Here is a 26,417-nt window from a genome sequence, read left to right as displayed (position 1 = left end):
AATAATGATGTCATACATAATAGTTACATAAGCCTTTATCACTGGGAATAATGATATCATACATAATAGTTACATAAGCCTGTATCACTGGGAATAATGATATCATACATAATAGTTACATAAGCCTGTATCACTGGGAATAATGATGTCATACATAATAGTTACATAAGCCTGTATCACTGGGAATAATGATATCATACATAATAGTTACATAAGCCTGTATCACTGGGAATAATGATGTCATACATAATAGTTACATAAGCCTGTATCACTGGGAACAATGATGTCATACATAATAGTTACATAAGCCTGTATCACTGGGAATAATGATATCATACATAATAGTTACTAAAGCCTGTATCACTGGGAATAATGATGTCATACATAATAGTTACATAAGCCTGTATCACTGGGAACAATGATGTCATACATAATAGTTACATAAGCTTGTATCACTGGGAACAATGATGTCATACATAATAGTTACATAAGCCTGTATCACTGGGAATAATGATATCATACATATTAGTTACTAAAGCCTGTATCACTGGGAATAATGATGTCATACATAATAGTTACATAAGCCTGTATCACTGGGAATAATGATGTCATACATAATAGTTACATAAGCCTGTATCACTGGGAACAATGATGTCATACATAATAGTTACATAAGCCTGTATCACTGGAAATAATGATGTCATACATAATATTTACATAAGCCTGTATCACTGGGAATAATGATATCATACATAATAGTTACATAAGCCTGTATCACTGGGAATAATGATGTCATACATAATAGTTACATAAGCCTGTATCACTGGGAATAATGATGTCATACATAATAGTTACATAAGCCTGTATCACTGGGAATAATGATGTCATACATAATAGTTACATAAGCCTGTATCACTGGGAATAATGATGTCATACATAATAGTTACATAAGCCTGTATCACTGGGAACAATGATGTCATACATAATAGTTACATGAGCCTGTATCACTGGGAATAATGATGTCATACATAATAGTTACATAAGCCTGTATCACTGGGAATAATGATGTCATACATAATAGTTACATAAGCCTGTATCACTGGGAATAATGATGTCATACATAATAGTTACATAAGCCTGTATCACTGGGAATAATGATATCATACATAATAGTTACTAAAGCCTGTATCACTGGGAATAATGATGTCATACATAATAGTTACATAAGCCTGTATCACTGGGAATAATGATGTCATACATAATAGTTACATAAGCCTGTATCACTGGGAATAATGATATCATACATAAGTTACTAAAGCCTGTATCACTGGGAATAATGATGTCATACATAATAGTTACATAAGCCTGTATCACTGGGAATAATGATGTCATACATAATAGTTACATAAGCCTGTATCACTGGGAATAATGATGTCATACATAATAGTTACATAAGCCTGTATCACTGGGAACAATGATGTCATACATAATAGTTACATAATCCTGTATCACTGGGAATAATGATGTCATACATAATAGTTACATAAGCCTGTATCACTGGGAATAATGATATCATACATAATAGTTACATAAGCCTGTATCACTGGGAATAATGATGTCATACATAATAGTTACATAAGCCTGTATCACTGGGAATAATGATGTCATACATAATAGTTACATAAGCCTGTATCACTGGGAATAATGATGTCATACATAATAGTTACATAAGCCTGTATCACTGGGAATAATGATGTCATACATAATAGTTACATAAGCCTGTATCACTGGGAATAATGATGTCATACATAATAGTTACATAAACCTGTATCACTGGGAATAATGATGTCATACATAATAGTTACATAAGCCTGTATCACTGGGAATAATGATGTCATACATAATAGTTACATAAGCCTGTATCACTGGGAATAATGATGTCATACATAATAGTTACATAAGCCTGTATCACTGGGAATAATGATATCATACATAATAGTTACTAAAGCCTGTATCACTGGGAATAATGATGTCATACATAATAGTTACATAAGCCTGTATCACTGGGAATAATGATGTCATACATAATAGTTACATAAGCCTGTATCACTGGGAATAATGATATCATACATAAGTTACTAAAGCCTGTATCACTGGGAATAATGATGTCATACATAATAGTTACATAAACCTGTATCACTGGGAATAATGATGTCATACATAATAGTTACATAAACCTGTATCACTGGGAATAATGATGTCATACATAAGAGTTACATAAACCTGTATCACTGGGAATAATGATGTCATACATAATAGTTACATAAGCCTGTATCACTGGGAATAATGATGTCATACATAATAGTTACATAAGCCTGTATCACTGGGAACAATGATGTCATACATAATAGTTACATAACCCTGTATCACTGGGAATAATGATGTCATACATAATAGTTACATAAGCCTGTATCACTGGGAACAATGATGTCATACATAATAGTTACTAAAGCCTGTATCACTGGGAATAATGATGTCATACATAATAGTTACATAAGCCTGTATCACTGGGAATAATGATGTCATACATAATAGTTACATGAGCCTGTATCACTGGGAATAATGATGTCATACATAATAGTTACATAAGCCTGTATCACTGGGAATAATGATGTCCTACATAATAGTTACATAAGCCTGTATCACTGGGAATAATGATGTCATACATAATAGTTACATAAGCCTGTACCACTGGGAATAATGATGTCATACATAATAGTTACATGAGCCTGTATCACTGGGAATAATGATGTCATACATAATAGTTACATAAGCCTGTATCACTGGGAATAATGATGTCCTACATAATAGTTACATAAGCCTGTATCACTGGGAATAATGATGTCATACATAATAGTTACATAAGCCTGTATCACTGGGAATAATGATGTCATACATAATAGTTGCATAAGCCTGTATCACTGGGAATAATGATGTCATACATAATAGTTACATAAGCCTGTATCACTGGGAATAATGATGTCATACATAATAGTTACATAAGCCTGTATCACTGGGAATAATGATGTCATACATAATAGTTACATAAGCCTGTATCACTGGGAATAATGATGTCATACATATTCAGTGCATTTGCTGTATGTGTTGAATTCACTACATCATATGATGGTACAACATTTTAGATCCATTCATAACTTGACAGGATCAATCACTTGGAAGGAATCAAAAATATCAAATAGGTGACTTAAGACGCAGCTCAGAGAAAATGGAAAAAGGAATATGAACATTGATGAGATGAAGGAGCTAACATTGATTTCTATTCTTTCACCTCAATGTCAACCTGTCACTACGTGGCTTCTTCCAAAATGTGCCTCTTGTCCAATCTGCCTTTGCACCTACACCATATTGACAAAAGTATTTGGCCAGCCATCCAAATGATGAGAACCAGGTGTCCTAATCACTAATCACAGGTGTATCAAATCAAGCACGTAGGCATTGAGACTGTTCCTACAAACATTTGTGAAAGAATGGGCCGCTCTCAGTGATTTCCAGCATGGAACTGTCATAGGATGCCACCTGTGCAACTAATCCAGTCCTGAAATGTCCCCGCTCCTAAATATTCTTAAGTCAACTTTATTGTAAGAAAAGTGAAGAGTTTGGGAACAACAGCAACTCAGCCAGCAAGTGGTAGGCCAGGTAAACTGCCAGAGAGGTCAGCATAGTGCAAAGACTTTCTGCACAGTCACTTGCTACACAGCTCCAGACTTCATGTCACCTTCCAATCAGCCCACGTACAGTACGCAGAGAGCTTCATGGAATGGGTTTCCATGGCCGAGCAGCAGAATCTAAGCCATACATCAGCAAGGCCAATGCAAAGCGTGGGATGCAGTGGTGTAAAGCACGTTGCCACTGGACTCTAGAGCAGTGGAGACACCTTCTCTGGACTGATGAATCACACTTTTCCATCCGGTAATCTGATGGACCAGTCTGGGTTTGGAGGTTGCCAGGAGAACGCAACATTTCGGACTGCATTGTGTCGAGTGTGAAATTTGGTGCAGGAGTAATTATGGTGTACGTTGTTTTTCAAGACATTCAAAACATTTTTGGACAATTCCATGCTCCCAACCTTGTGGGAACAGCGTGGAGCGGGCCCCTTCGTCTTCCAACATGACCGTGCACCAGTGCACAAAGCAAGATCCATAGAGACATGGATGACAGAGTCTGGTGTGAATGAACTTGACTGGCCTGCACAGAGTCTTGACCTGAACCCAATAGAACACCTTTGGGATGAATTAGAACAGTGACTGAGAGCCAGGCCTTCTCCACCAACATCAGTGTGTGACCTCACCAATGCACTTTTGGAAGAATGGTGGAAAATTGCAATAAACACACTCTGCAACCTTGTGGACAGCCTTCCCAGAAGAGTTGAAGCTGTAATAGCTGCAAAGGGTCATATTGAACCCTATGGGTTAAGAATGGGATGGCACTTCAACTTCAAATGTGAGTCCAGGCAGGTGGCCAAATACTTTTGGCAATATAGTGTATTTTCCCATTGACTTCAGTATTTTCTCCACTCTGTACTTCTGAAGCAAGGAAGGTGAAATATTAAATTGCACTTTGGTGCCGTGGATTACGGCCATGGGCATATTGGCAAATGTTCAACACATACTGTAGCCTTTGGGACGAGGCGTGACCTTTGAACCACCATTGACTGACCAATAGAAAACATGCTGTAACATCAATCAAAGACAAGGAGCTCGGGTTTTATAACACAATGATCAGCAGATAGAAAAAAAAAAGTATTCAATTTTAATAAATGGATTGAGTTGTTCTGCCGTCACACACACAATATTTGTAGTAAACACGTCACATGACAGCACTCTACAACAAGTGTCATCCAGAAATAACACATCTCCATGACAACACGTACAAGGTTGTGTCTCGTTTACAAAAGGTCCATTGAGAAAATAGGGAGAAGCGCATAGTAAAACACTCATCCAGCCCATAATGAGAGCAGTAATTGTTCAACTTCAAATAGAAAGACAGAGCCAGTGGGACAGATAGAACTTCTTCTCTAACACTGGAAAATAGAAGATACACAACAGTCGGAGTCTACTAACTAATGCATACCATGTTACCAATCAAAATAAGTCTGACACTTCTTCAACCTAAGAAAAATACCAAGTGTCTCATGGTATGAAGATAAAGTTCCTTGAATCCACAGACCCTGCTGTCCTCAGTAATGGTAGACTTTAATCTGGTTGTTGTCGTCCAGACCCAGCTGGACCAGGTTGTTCTGGGAGGAGGAAGAAGGCCGATAGCGAGTGAGCAAAGGTCTTAGGGGTGAGGAATCAAATGTAATAACAGTGTTCAGTGCTTGCTTCATATCATCAAATACAATAAGTGTTCAGTGCTTGCTTCATATCATCAAATACAATAAGTGTTCACTGCTTGCTTCATATGATCAAATACAATAAGTGTTCAGTGCTTGCTTCATATGATCAAATACAATAAGAGTTCAGTGCTTGCTTCATATTATCAAATGTAATAAGTGTTCAGTGCTTGCTTCATATCATCAAATACAATAAGTGTTCAGTGCTTGCTTCATATAATCAAATGTAATAACAGTGTTTAGTGCTTGCTTCATATTATCAAATACAATAAGTGTTCAGTGCTTGCTTCATATTATCAAATACAATAAGTGTTCAGTGCTTGCTTCATATCATCAAATGTAATAACAGTGTTTAGTGCTTGCTTCATATCATCAAATACAATAAGTGTTCAGTGCTTGCTTCATATTATCAAATGTAATAACAGTGTTCAGTGCTTGCTTCATATCATCAAATGTAATAACAGTGTTCAGTGCTTGCTTCATATCATCAAATACAATAAGTGTTCAGTGCTTGCTTCATATGATCAAATGTAATAAGTGTTCAGTGCTTGCTTCATATCATCAAATGTAATAACAGTGTTCAGTGCTTGCTTCATATCATCAAATGTAATAAGTGTTCAGTGCTTGCTTCATATGATCAAATGTAATAAGAGTGTTCAGTGCTTGCTTCATATGATCAAATGTAATAAGTGTTCAGTGCTTGCTTCATCTCATCAAATACAATAAGTGTTCAGTGCTTGCTTCATATGATCAAATGTAATAAGAGTGTTCAGTGCTTGCTTCATATGATCAAATGTAATAAGAGTGTTCAGTGCTTGCTTCATATGATCAAATGTAATAAGTGTTCAGTGCTTGCTTCATATTATCAAATGTAATAAGTGTTCAGTGCTTGCTTCATATCATCAAATACAATAAGTGTTCAGTGCTTGCTTCATATGATCAAATGTAATAAGTGTTCAGTGCTCGCTTCATATGATCAAATGTAATAAGAGTGTTCAGTGCTTGCTTCATATTATGAACAACAGTGAACAAACAAGCAACAACAACACCAAGAGCCACTTGTTTAGTCATTACTGGAATGACGACATGAATGAGAGAATTGACTATTTTGCCGAGTTGGCATTGGGAATGAGCACCGACACCCTGCTTCACCAGGACACAGGTGGTCATGTTAACTAGACGGACAAAGAAGTAGCTATTGTGGAGAGAGGCTTTCCACTTATTGTGATGAAAGCCACACCTAAAAATAAGATGTCTTTACGTGAAAGGAAAGTAAAAATTATGTATTGCACCCTCCAGAAGAAATCACATAAAGTCTGGTGCTATTTTTTATTGCCAATCCTATGAAAACAAAGGTTTCAATTGGACCTGCTCAGCAGCCTGGTGGTTGGAGTGTTTGCCCTGAGACGGGTAGGTCGGCCGAGTCATACCAAAGACTATACAAATGGGAGCCATGACCTCCCTGCTAGGCACTCAGCATCAAGGCTTGGAATTGGGGTTAAATCACCAAAAATGATTCTTGGGCGTGGCCACCACTGCTGCTCACTGCTCCCCTCACCTCCCAGGGGGTGAACAAGGGGATGGGTCAAATGCAGAGAATAATTTCACCACACCTAGTGTGTGTGTGAATATCATTGGTACTTAACTTTGGTTTGCTGCTAAATGAAAGTGGATCAGCCAGCAGATAATCAACGTAGCGTCCCGACAAAAGTACACAAGAGTTTGACGCTCTTTTTAAGCTTTTAAACTTTAATACCGATAGCACTCCTCAGAACACTGCCAGTGCCACAGAGTGCTAGGCCGGCGTTGTTTATAAAGAGAGCATGGCCAACCAAGCAACAGGCGCCTTGTTGTCGTTTGGACGTTACTTTTTCCGCGCAAATAAAGCAAAGTACTCTCAAGGCACTCAGTCCTTCGCTGCTTGCTTTGTCTTGGAAGATGTTTGGAGTAGGCTCCATCGGTTGGTGCTCATGGTCAGATCTAGTCGGGCTAGCTGTGTTCAAACAAAAGATGGAATAACACTTGACAGATACTAACTTAATACTTGTGATTGTTGATGTTTTCCACTCAGTACTGATTGGTGTCCTGTCCCAGTGGTGTGCTTGACAAACTCACACCTTTGGTGCTGATGCCTAAGCTAGCTAATCTCTTGCTGCAGTTAGCTTTAGCTAATAGCAAACACATGCCGATGTGTTCGTCTCCGTCTTCACTCCACAATAACAATGTTGCTACAGCGTGGTTGTCATCCAGGTAAATGAAGTGTTGTTGATGGTTTGTCAAGGCATGTTTGAAGTCATTTCGAGCTAGAATTGACGGCTCCCATTAGCTGCATTGCTAGCCACCAAAAACTAGACCATCTTTACACGTTAGAATGCAAAAAAAACCCCCAAAACTATTGTCTTCTTGTCTCTCATAAGGATTGTGAACGTTAGGAAAAATCCCCCCGAAAAGTAGAGATCCTCTTTAAGGTTTCCTCTCCATGATGGAAGTGTACTGTGTATGTGATGTAGTGGAAGGCACATTCACAGTCACATTCCAGAGTTATCTATTTTGCCCATTTTAATAAGCATACCACACCTTTTTTGAACAGCTCACTGCAGACCCTAAAGAGCCGACAAACAATAAAACATCACTTACTGTACAAGTTTTGCTGTCATTAGGATGCCGACTGCTAGGATGTTCATATTATTCTCATTTAGATGAAAAATGACTCCTAACCCTAGGGTGGAACCAAGCCTCTTTTCCTGTCCTTCTCACCATTTGTGAGTCTAAATTGGCTGTCAAAGTGTACCAACTTGTCGGAATATGTCTACTTTCCAGGTAAGAGGCATGATTTATGGCCTAGAATAAAGTCTGGCGAACAAGGAAGTGAGGAAGCAGCTGTTGATCAAGCTGGTGGTCATGGCGCTGCTATAAATACTTTGTCTGCGTTAGCACTTGTAATAACAATATCACTAATACTCGCTTAGTATTCAACTCACAAAATGCTTTATGGATGTTGTTTTACTGGGTTTTATGGGCGGAATAGAGGTCCTCCAATTGGCTCTGCTGTAAGCACATTTTTATTTCCGAGTTAGAATGCATTAAAAAAATATATATCATAATGATTGTGAACGATAGGCAACATTCCAAAAAAAGTGCACTTCCCCTTAAAAAGGCCATTTTTCCCCATGGCGATCACATACTTTTTCATGAGATTGGCTGATACTGATCGGAGGCTGATGGATAGCACATCAGTACTCTGCATCAGTACTTAATGGCACTGATGAGTGAGCAACATTTACCCTGAAGTCAATGAGCAGCAGTATTGGCATGTATGTGATACAGCTAAACACAGATCAGGGGGTGTTATGAAGGATACACGCTGGGGTCTTTCTTCCGCATCTCTAACCACCGCTTGTTGCTTTCTATCAGCTTCTGCAGCTTCTGGCCATCCACTTTCACTGTTTTCTGCAGGTGCAGGCTGGGGACACAGGGAAAAGCAGATTTAGTCTGGTATCATAAGTGAAGGCAGGACTATTTGGGAAGAAGTGGCAATACCTAGCAGGCGTGTAGGAGGAGTATGGTGACCTGGAGATGCTGGACTTGAGTTCTACACCTTCTGTGGAAGAACAAGCACAACAAAGCGTTTAGGCCCAAGAACAAGAGTGATCAGAATAGATCTGTGACTCTGGCTGAAGGTTTGGTGTACCAGGAAAGAAGTCTGTCCATCTGCGGTGTGCAACATCTCCCAAAGTTGTCAGACCAGCTGGAGAAGAGCTGGCCACAAAGTTGGCGAGGCCAAGGCCACCCATGTTGGACGCCTTCCAGAGTGGCCTAGGTTGGTCTAGAGATATGGGGCCTACAATGGGAACTTGTGGTAGAAAGGGTGAAGACCTCGTGGCAGCAGAATTAGACAGGACTGTGGTGAAGGCTGGCAGGGACGTGCTGCTCTGCCTCTGGGCTAATGATCCCAGAGCCCCCAACACAGTGTTGAGCTGGCCTGAGATCTGCTGTTGGGACTCCGCTAACTCCTGGACTTTGGCCAGAAAGGCCAGATTGCCTCCTAATAACATGTGAGATAAGACGTGAGTAAAGTATTATTACTGTATTATTGTCATCATTAAATAACACAAGTGACACTCTGCATATTGACTTGCACACCAGGTGAATACATGGCAGTACAGTTAGTTTGGAAACTATCTACTTTCATTCATTCATTCATTCATTCATTCACTGTCTTTCACACCACCAGTACAAATCATTGACACATCAAACTGGATATGAATTTAAAGCATAACCAAGCATGTATCAATATAGGTCTTGTCTCAAAGTAGATGTACTGTATCAATATAGGTCTTGTCTCAAAGTAGATGTACTGTATCAATATAGGTCTTGTCTCAAAGTAGATGTACTGTATCAATATAGGTCTTGTCTCAAAGTAGGTGTAGTTTATCAATATAGGTCTTGTCTCAAAGTAGGTGTAGTTTATCAATATAGGTCTTGTCTCAAAGTAGGTGTACTGTATCAATATAGGTCTTGTCTCAAAGTAGATGTACTGTATCAATATAGGTCTTGTCTCAAAGCAGATGTACTGTATCAATATAGGTCTTGTCTCAAAGTAGATGTACTGTATCAATATAGGTCTTGTCTCAAAGTAGGTGTACTGTATCAATATAGGTCTTGTCTCAAAGTAGATGTACTGTATCAATATAGGTCTTGTCTCAAAGTAGGTGTAGTTTATCAATATAGGTCTTGTCTCAAAGTAGGTGTACTGTATCAATATAGGTCTTGTCTCAAAGTAGGTGTACTGTATCAATATAGGTCTTGTCTCAAAGTAGGTGTACTGCATCAATATAGGTCTTGTCTCAAAGTAGGTGTACTGTATCAATATAGGTCTTGTCTCAAAGTAGATGTACTGTATCAATATAGGTCTTGTCTCAAAGTAGGTGTACTGTATCAATATAGGTCTTGTCTCAAAGTAGGTGTACTGTATCAATATAGGTCTTGTCTCAAAGTAGGTGTAGTCTATCAATATAGGTCTTGTCTCAAAGTAGGTGTACTGCATCAATATAGGTCTTGTCTCAAAGTAGGTGTACTCTATCAATATAGGTCTTGTCTCAAAGTAGATGTACTGTATCAATATAGGTCTTGTCTCAAAGTAGGTGTACTGTATCAATATAGGTCTTGTCTCAAAGTAGATGTACTGTATCAATATAGGTCTTGTCTCAAAGTAGGTGTACTGTCACCACCTGTCACACCACACCCTGATTTATTTGGGGCTTTTTTGCTTTTTTCCTGTGTGTAGTGTTTTTACTTCTTGTCTTGCGCTCTTATTTTGGTGGCTTTTCCTCTTTTGTTGGTAGTTTCCTGTAGCAGTTTCATGTCTTCCTTTGAGCCATATTCCCCGCATATACTTTGTTTTAGCAATCAAGACTGTTTAAGTTGTGTGGACACTGTCCTTCTTTGTGTTGATTGTCATGTCATGTACGGCTGTACTTTGTCTCTGCTCCACACGCTGTAAGTCTTTGCTGTCATCCAGCAATCTGTTTTTGTTTATTTTGCAGCCAGTTCAGTTTTAGTTTGGTAGTGCATAGTCTTCCCTAAGCTTCAATGCCTTTTCTTAGCAGCACTCGCCTTTTGTTTATCAAGTGATAGATACCTTTTGCCTGCACGCTGCCTCCCGCGTATTGTGATCATGACAAACCACGTTTCCCAAATCTACAAAGCAATTAGCTACCTGCTGCCACCTACTGATATGGAAGAGTATTACAGGGTTACTCTGCCCAGCTCTAGACAGCACACACACTCAATAACAACACATTATTTGTGGATTATAATTACTGGTTTGCAAAAAATGTTTTTAGCCCAATCAGGTGAAATGACATCATCTCCCACGGCATACCAGACAATATCTCACTGGTGTGTCGCGGCACAGTGGTTGAAAAACACTGGTTTAATCAATACAACAGACGATCAAATGTGTTTTTGATGCATATTTCTAATCGATATATGCAAATTCAAACTAATAGCAGGTCACACGCTTTGTGTGTCATGACCACATTCATCTTATTTTACAGTAAAGAAGTACAGTATTTATTTATCATAATTATGTCTCAACAAAATAGTCAATGAAACAACCATGACCTCCAGTTAACTGAAAATCACTTTTTTTTTATGGGGTATTTCCCACAGTAGTCCAGAAGCAAGCTGGCGCTTCTACTCATTTTTTCACATGGGGACTTCCCGCCAGATCCTACTGACCAGGAACCGCTTTTATTTCCTTGGGCAGAATAACAGTGTGCGTTACCTGTCTCACCTTAGGCAGAATAACAGTGTGTGTTACCTGTCTCACCTTGGGCAGAATAACAGTGTGTGTTACCTGTCTCACCTTAGGCAGAATAACAGTGTGTGTTACCTGTCTCACCTTAGGCAGAATAACAGTGTGCGTTACCCGTCTCACCTTGGGCAGAATAACAGTGTGTGTTACCTGTCTCACCTTGGGCAGAATAACAGTGTGCGTTACCTGTCTCACCTTGGGCAGAATAACAGTGTGTGTTACCTGTCTCACCTTAGGCAGAATAACAGTGTGCGTTACCTGTCTCACCTTGGGCAGAATAACAGTGTGTATTACCTGTCTCACCTTGGGCAGAATAACAGTGTGCGTTACCTGTCTCACCTTGGGCAGAATAACAGTGTGCGTTACCTGTCTCACCTTAGGCAGAATAACAGTGTGTGTTACCTGTCTCACCTTGGGCAGAATAACAGTGTGCGTTACCTGTCTCACCTTAGGCAGAATAACAGTGTGTGTTACCTGTCTCACCTTGGGCAGAATAACAGTGTGCGTTACCTGTCTCATCTTAGGCAGAATAAGAGTGTGCGTTACCTGTCTCACCTTGGGCAGAATAACAGTGTGCGTTACCTGTCTCACCTTGGGCAGAATAACAGTGTGCGTTACCTGTCTCACCTTGGGCAGAATAACCTGTGTGCGTTACCTGTCTCACCTTGGGCAGAATAAGAGTGTGCGTTACCTGTCTCATTAGACGGGTCACCAGTGCTGCTGAGCTCTGAATCTTCTGTCACATTAAAGGTGACCTTCCTCTGCCCAGCCGGCAGGACAGCATCTTGAAGCAATGACTGTTGACACCAGGCAAGTCATCCCATTACTGTCTAATAGTGACTGCATACACACTATCAAGCAACATTACTGTCTAATAGTGACTGCATACACACTATCAAGCAACATTACTGTCTAATAGTGACTGCATACACACTATCAAGCAACATTACTGTCTAATAGTGACTGCATACACACTATCAAGCAACATTACTGTCTAATAGTGACTGCATACACACTATCAAGCAACATTATGGCCTTGACAACAGTTATTTAAGCGCATCCATGTTGATGTTCCTTCATTTGCGACATCAGAGAGTGACAGACTGAATATTATATATATATATATATATATATATATATATATATATATATATATATATATATATGGGCGATATGGCCTTTAACATGTGGATATGTTTAGGCCATGTGAGCATACAGCATATATATGTGGATATGTTTAGGTCATGTGAGCATACAGCATATATATGTGGATATGTTTAGGTCATGTGAGCATACAGCATATATATGTGGATATGTTTAGGTCATGTGACCATACAGCATATATATGTGGATATGTTTAGGTCATGTGAGCATACAGCATATATATGTGGATATGTTTAGGTCATGTGAGCATACAGCATATATATGTGGATATGTTTAGGTCATGTGAGCATACAGCATATATATGTGGATATGTTTAGGTCATGTGACCATACAGCATATATATGTGGATATGTTTAGGTCATGTGACCATACACCATGTATATGTGGATATGTTTAGGTCATGTGACCATACACCATATATATGTGGATATGTTTAGGTCATGTGAGCATACAGCATATATATGTGGATATGTTTAGGTCATGTGAGCATACAGCATATATATGTGGATGTGTTTAGGTCATGTGAGCATACAGCATATATATGTGGATATGTTTAGGTCATGTGAGCATACAGCATATATATGTGGATATGTTTAGGTCATGTGAGCATACAGCATATATATGTGGATATGTTTAGGTCATGTGAGCATACAGCATATATATGTGGATATGTTTAGGTCATGTGAGCATACAGCATATATATGTGGATATGTTTAGGTCATGTGACCATACAGCATGTATATGTGGATATGTTTAGGTCATGTGAGCATACACCATATATATGTGGATATGTTGCCTTGGCCTTGAATGAACACTTGATGCATATAATGACAGCAGTATGATGATTCTATGTGTCTACATTCAAACATTCTTCTTCATACTGCATTCATATATGCTACTTTTAAACTTTCATGCAGAGAAGGAAATCACAACTAAAAGTGTATTTATGAAACAGTTATTGGCTCAGTGGCACAAACATTCATGTCATTTCCAAACAAAGTGCAAGATTGTCAGAGACATTTTAAAACAAGCTATGAGTGCACTTTTGTGCATGATGTCACTAAGATGACATATCAAAACAACACTCAATTAAAGTGCACTTTTTGTACAGAACGCCACTACAATAGTTTCAAACAAATAAAGTGCACTTTTGTGCATGATGTCACACAAGATATTTCAATAAGTGTCAAATAAAAATGAGCTGCATAATAGGAAATCAAATAGTGTATGTCCTTCACTATGTGGTAGGTTCCTGCAGACGTTATCTCCTTCTGTTGTTGAATATTTGTTTCATACGGTGTTGATGTGGACATGGTTGCTTGGGCATTTTGTGGGTGTGGCACCAGCATGAGATGTTGACATGCGGAGTAATCGCTCTTCATTCTCTAGCGGGTGACTTTTCAAATGATGCTACAAATTAGCAGTAATGCTACTTTTTGTAGCAACACTTTTGCCCCATACTTGACAAATTGTTCAACATCTTCCCGTTTGAAGCCAAACCACCGCCAATGGACCCCCTGCTGTTTTTCTTGGAATTAATTCTTCCTTCATCTGTTACCAGATTGGCACCTTCTTTCTCTCGTTTTACCACTCGCACTGCTCCGTTAGCACCACTGCTAACGTTACCCATGTCGCTACCTCTCTGCTCGGCGAGTACGTGTGATGTTTCGCACGCGTCAGTATGTGACGTATGTAAGAAGGTGCAGAGACAGGAAGAGCGAGAAGAGCCTGTAGTGTGATGCCCACAGCTAAAAGCAACTGCGTGAGAAGGTATACTCCAATATCACCATATACTGTATTCATTCTCTATATCGCACAGAGACAAACCCGCCATACATCCAGTATATTCCATATATCGCCCAGCCCACATATATACAGTATGTGTCGTCTTGCCAGTTCCAGGTGGGAAATGGCTGGAAAAGTGTCCCAACCTGTTGGATTATATTCTCATCCATCTCTTTTTCAGATGAGAGGCATGACTTGTGATTTACAAGAAGCAGGGAAGCGAGGAAGCAGCAGACCACTCAATGATGTAAACATAGGAACACCCGGAAGTGATCACGGCGCCGCTCTATGTAGTTTGTCTGCGTTAGCACTTATAAAAACAAAATCACTAATACTTGCTTAATTTTCAAGTCACAAAATGCAAATTGAGCATGGTTGGCACTTTTTGAATGGTTATTTATCGGATTTTAAGGGTGGGATAGTGGAGCTACCAATGTTTCCTCTGTAAGCTGACTTTAATTTAGCTTGATTTCATATTTAAAAAGCATTTTAAAAAATCCATCCGTTGTCATGTCTTACATATTGAAAGTCAAAATTCCCAAAAATGTGCAGTTCCCCTTTAAGTCATTTTGAACACAATGCCACAAGCTTGGCACACCTATTGGCCCGTTCCTCCTTACAGCACCTCTCAAGCGCCATCAGGTTGGATGGGAAACATTGGTTTTCATCCAGGATGTTCCTGTACAATGCCGCATTCATCTTTCCCTCTATTCAGACGAGTCTCCCAGTTGCTGCAACTGAAACCCCCCCCACAGCATGATGCTGCCACCACCATGCTTCACTGCAGGGGTGGTATTTCCCTGGTGATGAGCGGTGCCTGGTTTCCTCCAAACATGATGCCTGACATTCACGCCAAAGACTTAGATCTTTGTCTCATCAGACCAGATAACTTAGTTTCTCATGGTCTGAGAGTCTTTCACATGCATTTTGGCTAACTTTTGACTATAAGAAACGGCTTCCTGCTGGCCACTAAACCACACCAGCCTGACTGGCGGATTGCTGCAAAGATGGTGGTCCTTCTGGAAGGTTCTCTTCTCTGCTGTAGCTCTGACAGAGTGACAGTGGAGTTTTTGGTCACCTCCCTGACTAGACTAAGATGAATGCAGCGATGTACAGAGACATGCTGGATGCAAAGCAACACTTCCCATCCAACCTGATGGAGCTGGAGAGGTGCTGCCAAAGAGGACAGGACCAAGCAGTCCAAAGATAAGTATTCAAAAAGACTTGAGGCTGTAATTGCTGCCTAAGATGCATCATTAAAGTATTGAGCAAAGGCTGTGAATACTTATGTACATGTGATTGTATTATTTGTTTTATAAATCTGCAAAATAAAGAATAAAAACACCTTTTCACTTTGTCATTATAGGGTACTGCGTGTAGAATTTTGAGGATAAAAATGCATGTATTCTATTTTGGAATAAGGTTGTAAATCAATAATCCCTCCAGTCAGGCAATTTTCCTGCTCCGTTAATCCACAAAGAGAAAGTTTTTTTGTGTTTGTTTTTACAAAATGTACGTAGGTTCCTAATGAAGCCGAAGCTCGAGGCTCATTTTCATGCTGGACCTCCTGCTGGCAGCAGCAACAACAGAAAACAATTCCAGGCGCTCACTACTTACTTGCAAAGTCAAACATAATAAATGCAATGAATTAAAGTGTGACTCATGCATCACTTTAAAGCTGCACTCGAAAAATGCTAAATAGTCCCCTTTTGGTCTTAATAATCATAAATCCCCTTCCATAAAAGTTCTAATTAATTAAAATGTTATTGAGGCTTGAATAGATTACATTTTAAATGTGAAAACAGTCGCAGACAACTTCATCATACTATCCACATGTTGTGCGATCCAAAGGTTATTTAGGTGAGATGATAAAAGAGCCTCAGCAGCACTTTCTATCTACAGCATGATTTGATGAAGATGTCTCTGACCTTCTGAGCTACTGAGCTCACTTCTTCTGTTTTCAGGGGGTTTCCACTGATGACCATCTGTGACAGCTCAGACAAATGTCTTATCTCCTAACAGCAAAAAGGAAAAACACATTTTTTAAACATGCAACATATACAGTGGTGGTCAAAAGTGTAGGTACACTTGTAAAGAACATGATGTCATGGCTGTCTTGACTTTACAATCATTCTTATGTTTTTGTGATGTAGTGATTGGAGCACATACTTGTTGCTCACAAAAAACATTCATGAAGTTTGCTTCTTTTATGAATTTATTATGGCTCTACTGAAAATGTAAGCAATCAAAAGTATACGTAGAGCAATGTTAATATTTGCTTCCATGTGCCTTGGCAAGTTTACCTGCAATAAGGCACTTTTGGTAGTCATCCACAAGCTTCTGTGCACATTTTTCACCACTAAATTGCTGCAGTCCGGCTAAATGTGTGACATGGACTTGTTTCTTCAGCATTGTCCACACCTGTAAGTCAGGACTTTGGGAAGGCCCGACGATGACGCAGCCATGGTCGGGTGCATCAGGGACGGCAGAGAGGAGGAGTTTGGGAACCTGGTGAGGGACTTTGTTGTCTGGTGCCACACGAAACTCTTGTAGCTCAATCCATCAAAGACCAAGGAGCTGGTCATTGACTTTGGGTGGTCGAGTCCATGGTCACAACCTATTGGGATCGAGGGAGTTGAGGTACAGACCGTGGACTCATTCAAGTACCTCGGGGTTTGGGTGGACAATAAGCTGGACTGGACTGTTAACACGGACCACCAGGACAAGAAAGGACAGAGCAGGCTGTACTTCCTCAGGAGACTGCACTCCTTCAACATTTGTAGAAAACTCCTGTGGATGTACTACCAGTCTGTGGTTGCCAGTCTTCTGTTCTACATGCTAGTATGCTGGGGGGGCAGTACGTCTAAGAAGGACAGCTCCAGACTTGAGAAACTGATCAGGCGGGCCGGTTCTACAATGGGAATGAAAGTGGACTCACTGGTGAGGGTGGCAGAGAAGAGGACTGTGGACAAACTAGTGAGCATCCTGGATGATGCCAGTCACCCTCTGCATAGCCAGAGGAGCCTGTTCAGTGCTAGACTGCTTCATCCCAAGTGCAGGACTGATAGACTCAAAAACTCCTTTGTCCCACACGCCATTAGACTGTACAACTCCTCTCTGGTAGGGAGGGGGGCGGGGGGGTACTAGGATGACAGGGGATGCAAAACAATAACAGTGCAATACTTTTTCATAACATGCTCACTACTGCCTACTTTCTCATGTTATATTCTTATTTTACTGTTATATTGTTATTCCCATTGTTGCTTTTTCTTTTTATTCTTATTGTAATATTTTCCTATTTTGTTTCCATGTATACCCCCATTATTTACTTTTTAAATGTGATCCCAACTCTGTACGCTGCTGCTGGAATTTTAATTTTCCTGAAGGAATCAATAAAGTACTATCTATCTATTCTAAAACCTTCATTCTAGTCTGATCTAGCCATCCCTTTACCACTTTTGAGGTGTGTTTGGGGTCATTGTCCTGTTGGAACACCCAACTGCGCCCAAGAGCCAACCTCCCCCCTGATGATTTTAGCTAGTCCTGAAAAAAGCACATGATATTAGTGCACCAGTCGAAGAAAATGACGATAGGAATGGTGTTCCTGGGACTAAAGGCTTCACCTTTTCTCCTCCAAACATATTGCTGGGTATTGTGGCCAAACAGCTCCATTTTTGTTTCATCTGACATCCCATGGACAAAGATAAGACCTTTTGGAGGAAAGTTCAGTGGTCAGATGAAACCAAAATGGAGCTGTTTGGCTGCAATACCCAGCAATATGTTTGGAGGAGAAAAGGTGAGGCCTTCAATCCCAGGAACACCACTCCTACTGTCAAGCATGGTGGTGGTAGTATTATGCTCTGGGTCTGTTTTGCTGCCAATGGGACAATGAAAAAGGAGGATTAGCTCCAAATTATTCAGGACAAACTAAAATCATCAGGGGGGAGGTTGGGTCTTCAACAGGACAATGACCCCAAACACACCTCAAAAGTTGTAAAGGAATGGCTAAATCAGGCTAAAATGAAGGTTTTAGAATGGCCTTCCCAAAGTACTGACTTAAAGGTGTGGACAATGCTGAAGAAACAAGTCCATGTCAGAAAAGCAACACATTTAGCTGAACTGCAGGAATTTAGTGGTGAAAAATGTGCACAGAAGCTTGTGGATGACTACCAAAAGTGCCTTATTGCAGGTAAACTTGCCAAGGGACATGGAAGCAAATATTAACATTGCTGTACGTATACTTTTGATCGCTCACATTTTCAGTAGAGCCATAATAAATTCATAAAAGAAGCAAACCTCCTGAATATTTTCTGTGAGCAACAAGTATGTGCTCCAATCACTACATCACAAAAAAAGTAGAAAATAGTGTGCAGTCAAGACAGCCATGACATTCTTTACAAGTGTATGTAAACTTTTGCCCAGGCCTGTGTGTGGACAGATCTCTCTCTCCCAACCTTTTGTTCAGTCATCCCTCCTCCATGGTTGGCTTGCGGAGTGTTGTTACTTTGGGCCACAAGAAGAGTTGCCTGTCTTTCCATTAGTTGGTGGCTTTCTTTCTCCAGAAGTGTTCTTGTCCTTTGAATAGCTGAGTTATGAGAATAGTTGAACCTGAAGAGGACCAGACATACACTGGGATGATCTTGGGGCTCCACTGTATTAGAAAAGTCTCAACAAAGACAACATTTTCTAAACCCTCTATTGGCATCAGTAATTGTAATTCTGGCCTACTTTATAAAGTGTTGACACAGCAGGTCAGTTTGAGGAATATTTCAGGCAACACAAATCAGTCTAATAACACTGCAGGTGCAAGGTGACCTCATTGTGCTCACATTTGACAAATAGTTGTATAAAGTGTAAAATACTCAATATTGGTTGATTGTGCAATACAAATGTGCAGTGAGAGGAAAGCCACTAGTGGGACAGGTTACATCTTTTCATGCACACAATTGCCCAAATGTCATTTTTATAACATTTATTTCTTGATTTGATCCAGACCCTGAAATCAAACTGAAGTCCACCTACAGTTGTGATCAAAATGATTCAACCCCCACACAATTTTGGTGTTTTAGCAAGTTGGACATTTATTCCCTATTTTGTTTCTAGTCATATCAAATAAAGATGTGTCAAATAGACGAATGCAACTTGAATTACAACATTATATTTTGTAACATACCAAACAGTGTCATTTCTCTTAATATTTCATTGTCAAAATTATTCAACCCCTTGAAGATCATAACTCTTAAGAACAGAATTTGAATAAGGTCTTTTCAATCAGGTGTTGAAAACACCTGTAGATGTGATTAGAAGCATAACGAGCAACAATTAAACTGATTGAAAAAGACTGTGACGCTCAGCTTCTTGTAGATGGTCAATGGTGTATTTGCAACATGGTGAAGTCCAGGGAGTGGTCAAAGAAGTCAAGAGAGGAGGTCATTTCTCTTCATAAGAAAGGATATGGATATAAGACAATAGCAAAGACATTACACATTCCAAGAGACACAGTTGGGAGCATCATTGGCAAGTTTAAAGCTAAAGGCACAGTGGAAACACTACCTGGGCGTGGTAGAAAGAGGATGCTGTGTGCAACTGCTGTCCGGTATTTGAAGCGTACAGTGGTGAAAAACCCCCGGGTAACAGCTGAGGAACTACAACAGGACATTGCAGAGGGGGGAACGCAGGTTTCGTCCCAGACAATAAGGTGCGCACTACGAGATGAAGGCCTCCATGCCAGAACTCCCAGGCGCACCCCACTTCTGACTACCAGGCATAAGAAAAATACACTCCAGTATGCCAAAAATCATCTGGACAAACCCCAAAGGTTTTGGGAAACTGTTCTATGGAGTGATGAGACAAAAGTGGAACTCTTTGGGCCTATGAATCAAGGTTATGTCTGGAGGAGAAAAAATGAAGCTTACAAAGAGAAGAACACCTTGCCTACTGTTAAGCATGGTGGGGGTCAATCATGCTCTGAGGCTGTTTCTCTGCCTCAGGTAGCGGGAATCTCCAGCGCGTTCCAGGCATTATGAATTCTATTTCCTAGCAGGATATATTAGCTGCAAATGTCATGAAGTCAGTGAGGAAGCTGAGGCTTGGGAGACGTTGGACCTTCCAACAGGACAAGGGTCCCAAGCATACCTCCAAATCAACATCAGTGTGGTTGCAGAAGAAGGGCTGGAAGACTCTGGAGTGGCCAGACCTAAATCCTCTAGAAAAGCTGTGGTGGGACTTGGGGAGGCAGTTGCAGCACACAAGCCCAAGAATATGAATGAACTGGAGGCCTTTGCCCAAGAGGAATGGGCTCAAATACCTGGAGATGCTTGCAAGAAGCTTATGTATCACCTTTGAAGGATGTCATTACTGTTCTACTAAGTACTAAAGATGCATGGAACTAGGGGCTTGAATCATTTTCTCAATGAGATATTAAGAAAAATTTCCTTTTTGCTATTTTGTAAAATACAGTCTTACAATTGAAGTTGCATTCGTCTATTTGACACATCTTTATTTGATATGACCATAAACAAAATAGGGAATAAATGTCCAACTTGCTAAAACACCAAAATTGTGTGGGGGTTGAATAATTTCGATCACAACTGTAACAGAAGGTGATTGTCAGTGTCGTACATTAGCTAGCCAGGTACATACTGCTAAGGATTAGTCCTCCAACCTCAAACACGAAGACCAAAAGGACAGCAAACACAGTTGTAATTTTGTTGCTTTGTTCCCAGTACACTTTGATGATTGTGATCAGTGGCTGAGTTGCTTACTGGGGAGACACTTTATGCAAACTAATCAATGCTACTAACACGCCAACAGTTTATGCATCAATTACTTCACGCAAAGTGAATATTAAAAATCTTCTGGGAGCATATGTTCTGTTGTTTTTTTTTAATGTTAGCATTCATGCACCATTATGAAGAAAGAACATTCCTTTAGATCAGGGGTGTCAAACTCATTTTAGATTACAAATAAAGACAACTTCAGATTGTTAAAAATAGAACAAGAACATTCTGAAAATGTACAAATCATGTTTGGTGTTTTTTTATTGCTGTTGATAGTATTCTATCTTTATTTGTCGTTATTTATACTTTTTGAATAAATGATGTGATAATGTTCATCAGTCAACTCATTGCTGTTCATTTTCAATCTATCAATATATAAAAAATAACATCAAAATCAAATTACCGAATGTTATTTATGTAGTTTGATCATTTTCCTGAACTGCTGCACAAACATCATGTGCTTTATTTATTTATTTACACTATGTAAAGCGCTTTGAGTCACTAGAGAAAAAGTGAAGTTCATTTCACATATATAGTATCTACAAAAATACAAAAAACTGCTATTGCGACATCTGGTGGACACAATTAGAACAGCAGTTTCTTTCATTCAAAAATGTTGGCTCATTTTTAAACTTAGCAAACTCATCCTGCGGGCCGGATAGAAGCTGTTGGCGGGCCTGATCCAGCCCGCGGGCCGTACGTTTAGACAGTGTATTATGATTGGGTGGAACTGGAAACAGATTGCTACATTATTTCCCTAAGGTCGCCTAAAGCATGCACATACAATCCTAATTGCAAAAGTGTTTAGATGACATGCATTGTACTTCATATCTTTTTAAATAAAAACAATCTTATTTTTATCAAATGCTTTTGGGAAATACGCAGCTGTTTGGTGTAGTTCTAGATTGAGTCATGTCAACCATGGCCATTGAAACTAACTCTGCAATTCCACCACATTTGGCAATTGTGTGTTTTGTTATGAACTCTAAAGTGGCTGTGTGCCTTCGTAGGAACGCTGGGCAAGAAGGTGCACACCTGTAAGAGAGTGTCATCACCAAAAATGTCTCTGGTCCTGACAATTGGTGTGTGTGGCATGCTTTGTGGCAGGTGAAGTGTGGGCGTGGCCAGACACTGAGTTGTGGGCCTGTGACGTGTGCATGAGGAACGGAGGCCAGGTGTTCTTTCTCGCCTGCCGGATTTATAATCTCGGGTGTATTGTTCTAAAGGTTTTTTTTCACTTTCTAGTTCCCCATGCAGAACAGCTGCTGTGGGTGTGGGTGTGGGGTGAGACGCTTGTGCTAATGACTAATTGAAGGTGGTAGTGGTGCAGCCGATGCAGTGTGGTGTGTGTGTGTGTGTGTGTGTGTGCCCGGCACATAAATGATAGTCAGCCACATCAAGTACTGATATACAACTTGGTGCCATACCTCGGAGAATATCCTGCAGCCACTAAAGTCTCTCATCAAGAGAACACTAACAAATCTAGACAACAAGCCTGTAAAGTCTCACTACTGTAACATTTTAAGTAAGTCTAATCATTTGGATTTAGACAATTATCAGACGTCCATGGATGTTTGCCTCATCTTTAGCGTTGTAAATACATTTGCTCCCTCCCCCTTGATAGATTGTATGAATAAAAACAAATAGGAGTCAAGTAAAGACCAGAGCAGTGACCAGAGGGGCCTGCAAGGTAATAATGGGGCAGGACTAAGTTTGGAGGGTCTATGAGAGGCATGGAGTCATGGACCACGAGGCTGCCAGCCCATGTCAGAGAGTGTGACACATACTTCACATTCACAACTGCACTGAAACACTGCTGCACAACTAATCAGACATCAGAGAGTGTGACACATACTTCACATTCACAACTGCACTGAAACACTGCTGCACAACTAATCAGACATCAGAGAGTGTGACACATACTTCACATTCACAACTGCACTGAAACACTGCTGCACAACTAATCAGACATCAGAGAGTGTGACACATACTTCACATTCACAACTGCACTGAAACACTGCTGCACAACTAATCAGACATCAGAGAGTGTGACACATACTTCACATTCACAACTGCACTGAAACACTGCTGCACAACTAATCAGACATCAGAGTGTGACACATACTTCACATTCACAACTGCACTGAAACACTGCTGCACAACTAATCAGACATCAGAGTATTTGACTTTAATTCAGCACACTATTCTGTGTCCTTTCCCATCATTTCCTTTCTTTGATATTAATCATTTGATATGTTAATATTTTTTAAATTGTATAGTACAGTTATTGTAGTTAATATATTAAAATATTTTTTTTTTGCCATTTGGTATTCTATGAAATGTTGTTATTCCTCATTTTGGCTTCAGTTATATCTCATCTTGATTTTCTTGTTATTTTACTTTCTTGTTTGAGTTCTTTATTTACAATTTGGTTGTATTTATGAAGTCATTTGGTTATTTCCTTTGTTCTGGGGAACTGATTTTAAACTTTGTTCAATTTTATATACTGAAATGACAGGGTTTCAAATGTGATTTCAGTTGTTTGTACAAGGTGGGAGGCCATTGAAGGGTATGTAAAGGTTAGCATGTACAAACCCCGTTTCCATATGAGTTGGGAAATTGTGTTAGATGTAAATATAAACAGAATACAATGATTTGCAAATCCTTTTCAAGCCATATTCAGTCTAATATGCTACAAAGACAACATATTTGATGTTCAAACTGATAAACATTTTTGTTTTTTTGCAAATAATCATTAACTTTATAATTTGATGCCAGCAACACGTGACAAAGAAGTTGGGTAAGGTGGCAATAAATACTGATAAAGTTGAGGAATGCTTATCCAACACTTATTTGGAACATCCCACAGGTGTGCAGGCTAATTGGGAACAGGTGGGTGCCATGATTGGCTATAAAAGCAGCTTCCATGAAATGCTAAATAATTCACAAACAATTTGTAAGCAAATTGTCGAACAGTTTAGAACAACATTTCTCAACGATCTATTGCAAGGAATTGAGGGATTTTACCATCTACGGTCCGTAAAATCATCAAAAAGTTCAGAGAATCTGGAGAAATCACTGCACGTAAGCGATGATATTACGGACATTTGATCCCTCAGGCGGCACTGCACCAAAAACCAACATCAGTGTGTAAAGGATAACACCACATGGGCTCAGGAACACTTCATAAAACCACTGTCAGTAATTACAGTTGGTTGCTACATCTGTAAGTGCAAGTTAAAACTCTACTATTGTAAGCCAAAGCCATTTATCAACAACACCCAGGAACGCCGCCGGCTTCGCTGGGCCCGAGATCATCTAAGATGGACTGATGCAAAGTGGAAAAGTGTTCTGTGGTCTGACGAGTCCACATTTCAAATTATATTTGGAAACTGTGGACGTGGTGTCCACCGGAACAAAGAGGAAAAGAACCATCCAGACTGTTATAGGCACAACGTGTAAAAGCCAGCATGTGTGATGGTATGGGGGTGTATTAGTGCCCAAGGCATGGCTAACTTACACATCTGTGAAGGCACCATTAATGCTGAAAGGTACATACAGGTTTTGGAGCAACATATGTTGTCATCCAAGCAACGTTATCATGGACGCCCCTGCTTTTTTCAGCAAAACAATGCCAAGCCACGTGTTACAACAGCGTGGCTTCGTAGTAAAAGAGTGCGGGTACTAGACTGGCCTGCCTGTAGTCCAGACCATTGACCATTGTCTCCCATTGAGAATGTGTGGCGCATTATGAAGTGTAAAATAGGACAGCGGAGACCCCGGACTGTTGAAGGACTGAAGCTCTACATAAAACAAGAATGGGAAAGAATTCCACTTTCAAAGCTTCAACAATTAGTTTCCTCAGTTCCCAAACGTTTATTGAGTGTTGTTAAAAGAAAAGGTGATGTAACACAGTGGTGAACATGCCCTTTCCCAACTACTTTGACACGTGTTGCAGCCATGAAATTCTAAGTTAATTATTATTAGCAAAAAAAAATAACGTTTATGAGTTTGAAAATAAAACATGTTGTCTTTGTAGTGCATTCAATTGAATATGGCTTGAAAAGGATTTGCAAATCATTGTATTCTGTTTATATTTTTTCCAAGATGGCGCTGCTGTAGTGGCTGCTGTAGGCAGGAGCTCTGTGCTCTTGTATCATCCTTTTGTGTTACCCTCTTGTTTTCATGTCTTATTATATTTTTTTGCATTTTGGTCCGGGACCCTTTGGGACTGTGTGACAAGGGGTGCCACTTTTGTGACCTCTGTGGTGCTTTTTTTGTGGACTTCTAAATCTGCCTCCCGGGAGCCTTTTGGCCATGGAGACCAGCTGCAGGGTGTCTGCTACACCAGAGTCTGTTTGGAGGGACTGGAGGAGATGCAGATGAGGGGACAGGACTACAGAGTTTGGAGGGACTGGAGGAGATGCGGATGAGGGGACAGGACTACAGAGTTTGGAGGGACTGGAGGAGATGCGAATGAGGGGACAGGACTGCGGAGCTGGCACTGAGCGCTGGGACGGAGAGGCTTCGCAGTGTCTCGACTGGGTGAGCAGGTGTCGGACACCTCAGTCACCTTGGACGTATCCTCGCTCATCCATGCGGACTGGACACTGGCCGAGAGTGGAGTCGGCTGTCTTGGTTGCTTTGTTGGGTCTGCTTCTGTCTCTGACCATGCTCCCTCCTCCCCAGCGGACGATGGCGTGGAACACCACAGAGGCCACCACAGTGGATATGTTTATTTTACTTTTTATTCATAGCTGTATGTAGAAGTGTCTGCTTGTATCTGCTGCTTTAATGTCTTTAATGTCCTATGTGTTCTTTGATGTTTGATGTTTCCCTCTTACACACATGGAAGAGGGATGTGTACTATGGCTATGAGTTGTTGTTTTCCCTTGGCCTCAGTCTGCACCCCCACTCCAGGGCCTAGGCTAAGACCGATTTAAAAAAAAAAAAAAAA

General features: G+C 40.2%; 1 protein-coding gene and 1 long non-coding RNA gene across 4 annotated transcripts in view; both read right to left on the bottom strand.

The window, feature by feature from the left end:
* Positions 1-4,809: 4,809 nt before the first annotated feature.
* The window catches only part of LOC133537305 (centrosomal protein of 164 kDa-like), a 64,567-nt gene continuing 42,959 nt past the window's right edge, over positions 4,810-26,417 (bottom strand). For all 3 annotated transcript variants that reach the window (XM_061878322.1, XM_061878321.1, XM_061878323.1), the window contains 7 exons: positions 19,136-19,289; positions 16,610-16,696; positions 12,424-12,529; positions 9,105-9,458; positions 8,954-9,014; positions 8,775-8,876; positions 4,810-5,357 (listed from right to left, as the gene is read on the bottom strand). In XM_061878322.1, the coding sequence (XP_061734306.1) occupies positions 5,258-5,357; positions 8,775-8,876; positions 8,954-9,014; positions 9,105-9,458; positions 12,424-12,529; positions 16,610-16,696; positions 19,136-19,289 (964 nt within the window). In that variant the 3' untranslated portion in view covers positions 4,810-5,257. The remainder of the gene's footprint in view (positions 5,358-8,774; positions 8,877-8,953; positions 9,015-9,104; positions 9,459-12,423; positions 12,530-16,609; positions 16,697-19,135; positions 19,290-26,417) is intronic.
* LOC133537306 (uncharacterized) lies at positions 11,987-12,413 on the bottom strand. Its single transcript, XR_009802649.1, has 2 exons — positions 12,279-12,413; positions 11,987-12,242 (listed from the first exon to the last, which is right to left on the bottom strand). It is a non-coding gene; the product is annotated as an uncharacterized LOC133537306 (long non-coding RNA).

Source organism: Nerophis ophidion, linkage group LG18 (assembly GCF_033978795.1).
Source record: "Nerophis ophidion isolate RoL-2023_Sa linkage group LG18, RoL_Noph_v1.0, whole genome shotgun sequence".
In the NCBI taxonomy this organism is placed as follows: domain Eukaryota; kingdom Metazoa; phylum Chordata; class Actinopteri; order Syngnathiformes; family Syngnathidae; genus Nerophis; species Nerophis ophidion.
The sequence above is the reverse complement of the archived record's forward strand: the minus strand, read 5'-3'. Positions and strand labels throughout refer to the sequence as shown.